Below are 6,000 nucleotides of genomic sequence, written 5' to 3'. Positions count from 1 at the left end.
CCGCGCCCGGCCGCATGTAGATTTTTTTTATCAAAACTGCAGAAAAGATGCTGCTTCTCTGTCCCTCTGCCCTCCTTTTATGGTGGGGTGAGATACAACTGACAGTTATGTGGCTCTCAGATTTAAAGAAGTTAGGTGCAGGGGATAATTGAAGAGAGGAAAAGTCTTCAGCTTTCCTCTGTCCCTGCTTCCCTCCCTTTGTCCCTTTGACTCTGTGAGGAGCCAGTGCAGAGGATTCCAGAGTCTCATCATCTCAGAAGAGCTGGGTGTAGGAAAGAAATTTTCAGGGTGAACTACACATTGGATTAGGACTCCGGTTTCCTCTCACCCACCAGCTTACCCACCCAATCCATATTTACAGTCCTCTCGCTTGTTTCAGGCTGTTCCCGAAAAATCAGTGCAAATGTGAAGCCAACAAAGAGCAGGGAAGTTACAACTTTCAGGATGCCTATGGCCAGAGCGACCTCCCAGCGGTGAAAGCAAGGAGACAGGCTGAATTCGAACACTTTCAGAGGAGGTAATGCAGGCCATGAAGGCTCTTGGGTTCTGAGATGGAACAAAAGCTCTCCCCATGTCCTGAGGGTGTGAGTCTTAAGACAAAAAGCGGGAAGGAATTCTCTCTCTTGCTAGGGTCCCTGGGAGGAACTATTAGGAATGAAACAAAAAAAAGGAATCGAGGAAATCATCCTTAAATGAAGATTTACAAAACTTTGTATGTATAAAACATTTCATAACAATAACAACAACCACAACAAAAAGCTGGGATTGGTGACACGTCTGTAATTCTAGCACTTTGGGAGGTCAAGATGGGAGGATAGCTTGAGCCCAGGAGTTTGAGACCAGCTTGGGCAATACAGTGAGACCCCCATCTCTACAAAAAATTTTTAAAATTAGCCAGGCATGATGGTACATGCCTGTAGTCCCAGCTACTCAGGAGGCTGAAGTGAGAGGATCACTTGAGCCCAGGAAGTTGAAGCTGCAATGAGCCATGATCACACCACTGCACGCCAGCTTGGGCAACAGATTGAAACTCTCTCTCCAACAAAAGCAAAAACAAAAACAAAAACAAAAAAAACAAAAGGAGATAGCTTGAAACATCTGGTTGTACATCCTCCATGAACCCGGGCCATCATAGCAGGTGATTTTGTAGTCATCACCACGTTGCCCTATTTTATTCATTTATATGTTGAGAGCATACTACCCTGTGCTATATGCAAGGAGTGTATCCCTTTGTTTTAAATTACAAGAGATGTCAACACTCAGGTGTATCACCCCAGGATTGTTGGTTGAAAAAGGCAGAATTTGGCTGGGCGCGGTGGCTCACGCCTGTAATCCCAACACTTTGGGAGACTGAGGTGGGCGGATCACTTGAGGTCGTGAGTTCGAGACCAGCCTGGCCAACATGGTGAAACCCCATCTCTACTAAAAATACAAAAATTAGCCAGGCGTGGTGGCGCACGCTTGTAATCCCAGCTACTTGGGAGGCTGAGGCAGGAGAATCACTTGAACCCAGGAGGTGGAGGTTGTAGTGAGCCGAGATTGTGCCACTGCCCTCCAGCCTGAGCAACAGAGTGAGACTCCATCTCAAAAAAAAGAAAAAAGAAAAAACAACAAACAAACAAACAACAACAATAACAAAAAAAAAGAAAAAGAAAAAAGAAAAGGGCTGAACTTGATTCTCTCTGGCTTACATCAAAAGGGAATTTGTCAGAAGGCTGCTGGGGCCTTACCAAATCCATAGGTGGTAGGATGTCCAGGCTAGGAAATCAGGTAAGAACTAAAGGAGCACTGAAGAACTGGTCAGGCTCCAGGGCCTTCTGGTCCCCATATTGTTGTTGCTTTTCAATGAACTGTCCCCAGGTTACTGCCTTAGTGCTCAATTAACTGAGCCTAACTCACGAATCTAAAGGAAGGGAAAGGGTGCATTAGACCCCTCCAGGTTTGACATTGAAGCTAGCCACTGTCTTAGTCCGTTTTCTGTTGCTATAGCAGAATACCACAGACTGGGTAATTTATAAACAAAAGCTAAGTTTATTTAGCTTACGATTCTGGAGGCTGAGAAGTCTAACAGTGTGGTGCTGGCATCTGGTGAAGGCTTTTTGCTACATCATAACATGGTGGAGGGTATCACATATTGACAGGGCAAGAGCACATGCATCAGCTGAGGTGTCTCTTCCTCTTCTTCTTATAAAACCACTAGTCCCTTGGTTGGGCGTGGTGGTTCACGCCTGTAATTTCAGCACTTTGGGAGGCCAAGACAGGTGAACCACCTGAGGTCAGGAGTTCAAGACCAGCCTGGGCAACATGGCGAAACTCCATCTCTACTAAAAATATACAAATTAGCCAGGGTGTGGTGGTGAGTGCCTGTACTCCCAGCTACTCAGGAAGCTGAGGCAGGAGACTCGCTTGAACCTGGGAGGTGGAGGTTGCAGTGAGCTGAGATCGGACCACGGCACTCACTCTAGTCTGGGTGACAGAGTGAGACTCCATCTCAAAACAACAACAACAAAAACCACCAGTCCCATCATAGGGTCCCTACCTGATGACCTTATCCTAATTACTTCCTAAAGGCCCCTACCTCCAAAGAACATATGAATTTGGGAATTAAGTTTCCAACACATGAAATTTGGGGAACACATTCAAACCATAGTAGCCACTACCCTCCAAATTACATGCAAGTGGAAGGCTCCCCAGAAGACAGATGGAGGCGCCGTCTCCATCAGGAGGTGTTGAAAGCTGGACAGCCAGTGGAATACACAGGTGATGCTGGCATGGATTTCAACCCTGGTGCACCTAGCTATGTGAGGAGCAACTGGTCTTGGTAGTTAACAGTGCTGCCGCGGGAAGCTGACTGGCTGCATTCAGGTCCTGCATCCTCTATCTGCCAGCTAGGTGATCTTGGGCAAGCTGCTTAATCTCTGTAAAATGGGGATGCTAATAATACCTATCTCCAGTTGGGCGTGGTGGCTCACACCTGTAATACCAGCACTTTGGGAGGCCAAGACAGGCAGATCACCTGAGGTCAGGAGTTCGAGACCAGCCTAGCCAACATGGTGAAACCCCATGTATTAGTCAGGGTTCTCTTAGAGGGACAGAACTAATAGGAGAGAGAGAGAGAGAGAGAGAAAGTGAGAGAGATAATTTATTAAGTATTAACTTATATGATCACAAGGTCCCACAACAGGCTGTCTGCAAGCTGAAGAGCAGAGAGAGCCAGTCCAAGTTCCAAAACTGAAGAAGGTGGAATCCGATGTTCGAGGGCAGGAAGCATCCAGCACGGGAGAAAGATGTAGGCTGGGAGGCTAGGCTCATCTCGTCGCTTCACGTTTTTCTGTCTGCTTTATATTCGATGGCGGCTGATTGGATGGTGCCCACCCACTTAAGGGTGGGTCTGCCTTCCCCAGCCCACTGACTCAAGTATCAGTCTCCTTTGGCAACACCCTCACAGGCACACCCTGGATCAATATTTCATCCTTCAATCCAATCCAGTTAACATTTAGTATTAACCAGCACAAGTCCACCCCTTGTCAACTTGAACCCGTACACATCTCCTGAGATCATACATAATCTTCAAATAAAGACAATGATAAGGTCATAATTACACCTAACATAATACAACTATCTTTTGTACAAATCCCCAACCCAAATACTATTACATAAAGTTAACAATACTTAGATGCTGAGATGAAGTCAATAAATCTTATGTCACATGATAAAGGAAAAGGAAATAAAATGAAGATATTTTCTCAGTACAAGTGTGTATATCACAAACATTTTTTAACAAAAGAAGGAGGAAGTACTCATGACAATTACAGTCCTCATTTCTGCAGCTGGTCACATGGTCGTAGCTGGTGTTGATGATTATCTTCTTTTACTACCCATTCTGTATTCCCCTTGCCTTCAGCAAGCACCTCAGCAGGTAATGTTTTTTTTCCTTTCCTAGTGGAGTGACCCAAACCTTAATTCCTGAAGGGTCTGGGTCATCTGTAGTCCTGCCTGTAGTTTGGGCTGTTGTAGTTTCCCCTTGACCTTAATCATAGGGCATGGTAATACTAAGAGACACCCTAATGGATCTCCTGTATTCCATGCGCACTCTTCCTTACCTCCATTGTGGTGTAGTAGACTAATTTTATCTTGATAGCCCAGGTCAATCACCCCAGCTAACACAGTAACTTCCTTCTTAGCCTGTTGACTTAAAGGGAGGAGGAGCCCAAAGTGTCCAGGTGGCAATCTTAACTTCCACTTTAATGGAATCGTTGTTGTGTATCCTGGTGGCAGCGTTCTTCCCTCTGGAACTAAGACCTCTAGGCCAGCAGAACATAATGTCCCAGGAACAGGAAGCAAAAATTTTGCTAGTGGATCACTAGGGGTGATGGTGAGTAGTGCCACTTCAACCCTTTGATTCCTGGACCTGTGAATCCTGGCCATGGGAGAAGGAGTACCATATATTGGATGCTGATTCAGAGCATACATGGCCCTCTGGAGAACTTTGCCTCAGCCTTGCAAAGTATTGTCACCTAGTTGGCATTATAATTGTGACTTCAAAAGGCCATTCCACCATTCTATCAATCCAGTTGCTTCAGGATGATGGGGAACATGGTAAGACCAGTGAATTCCATAAGCATGAGCCCACTGCCGCACTTCTTCTTTTCTTTTTCTTTTTTTTTTTTTAAAGATGGAGTTTTGTTCTTGTTGCCCAGGCTGGAGTGCAATGGCACGATTTCAGCTCACTGCAACCACCACCTCCCAGGCTCAAGCAATTCTTCTGCCTCAGCCACCCGAGTAGTTGGGATTACAGGTGCAAGCCACCACGCCCTGCTAATTTTTGTATTTTTTATAGAGACGGGGTTTCCCCATGTTGCCGAGGCTGGTTTTGAACTCCTAGCCTCAAGTGATCCACCCACCTTGGCCTCCCAGAGTGCTGGGATTACAGGCGTGAGCCACTGTGCCTGGCCCAACACTGTCTTTTCTTAATTTCTGCTGCTGACTGCTCTATAGGGATCCCCAAATTCTAGCAAAGCCATGTGTCTAAACATTCCTGTCTGATTGAGGGCTCCTTAAGGTGAGACTGTAGTTTTCCCATCAGTCCAAGGGCTCTATGAGAGCTAAACAGTCCTCCATCAGACTGGAAGGTTCATGCTTACAAGAGCTACGTCTCCTCCCTTAGACTGGTACTTCTAAGGCTGGACTCTCTCTCCTTCCTTAGATTAGGGATTCCCTGAAGGTTGACACTGCTCTTGCAGGATGTCTTCAGCTAATGAAATTACATATGATAAATAACCCAGAATCATTTGCTCCCTGGTCAATGTCACATAAGCTATATAAATCTCTGGAGAATATACAGGAGATGTTTCATAATTTACAGGCTTCGTTACATGTTGGATGAGGTAGTCTGGCAAAATTGCATTTGGAGACCGCATCTGTTATCCTCCAGAGAATGCATGACTGATGTGGAAGGAATGACCCAGGGATCCGTATAGGATGACTAATTAAGAGGATGTCTGTGCCTCTTGTCTGTATCCTTGAAATTACGAGTAGAGCTCGATACTGGATAAGATCTCTGACTCAGCTGAGGCTGGTTGGTCAATCTGATCCTGTGCGTTGGTGCTATATTATACTTCCATTAAAAAGCAGCATGTGTAATGTTCCTCTAAGAAAAAGTTCATTGTTTTCCTTTTCTTTTCTTGTTTTCTTTTTCTTTTACCTTTTTTTTTTTTTTTTTTTTTTTGAGACAAGGTCTGGCTCTGCTGCCCAGGCTGGAGTGCAGTGGTGTAATCTTGGCCCACTGCAATCTCCACCTTCTGGGCTCAAGGGATCCTCCCACCTCAGCCTCCCAAATAGCTGGGACTACAGGTGCATGCTACCATGCCTGGCTAATTTTTGTGTTTTTTTGTAGATATGGGGTTTTGCCATGTTGCCCAGTCTTGGCTCAAACTCCTGAGCTCAAGCAATCCACCCGTCTCAGCCTCCCAAAGTGCTGGGAATACAGGCGTGAGCCAC

General features: G+C 45.7%; 1 protein-coding gene across 1 annotated transcript in view; it reads left to right on the top strand.

Moving 5' to 3' along the window:
* Positions 1–6,000, top strand: part of B4GALNT2 (beta-1,4-N-acetyl-galactosaminyltransferase 2) — a 44,956-nt gene that overhangs the window by 18,074 nt on the left and 20,882 nt on the right. Inside the window, exon 6 of the mRNA XM_032162743.2 lies at positions 380–517. Coding sequence (XP_032018634.2) covers positions 380–517 — 138 coding nt within the window. The remainder of the gene's footprint in view (positions 1–379; positions 518–6,000) is intronic.

This window comes from Hylobates moloch, unplaced genomic scaffold (assembly GCF_009828535.3).
Source record: "Hylobates moloch isolate HMO894 unplaced genomic scaffold, HMol_V3 SCAFFOLD_10, whole genome shotgun sequence".
NCBI lineage: Eukaryota > Metazoa > Chordata > Mammalia > Primates > Hylobatidae > Hylobates > Hylobates moloch.
This window is presented reverse-complemented; position numbering and strand designations above follow the sequence as displayed.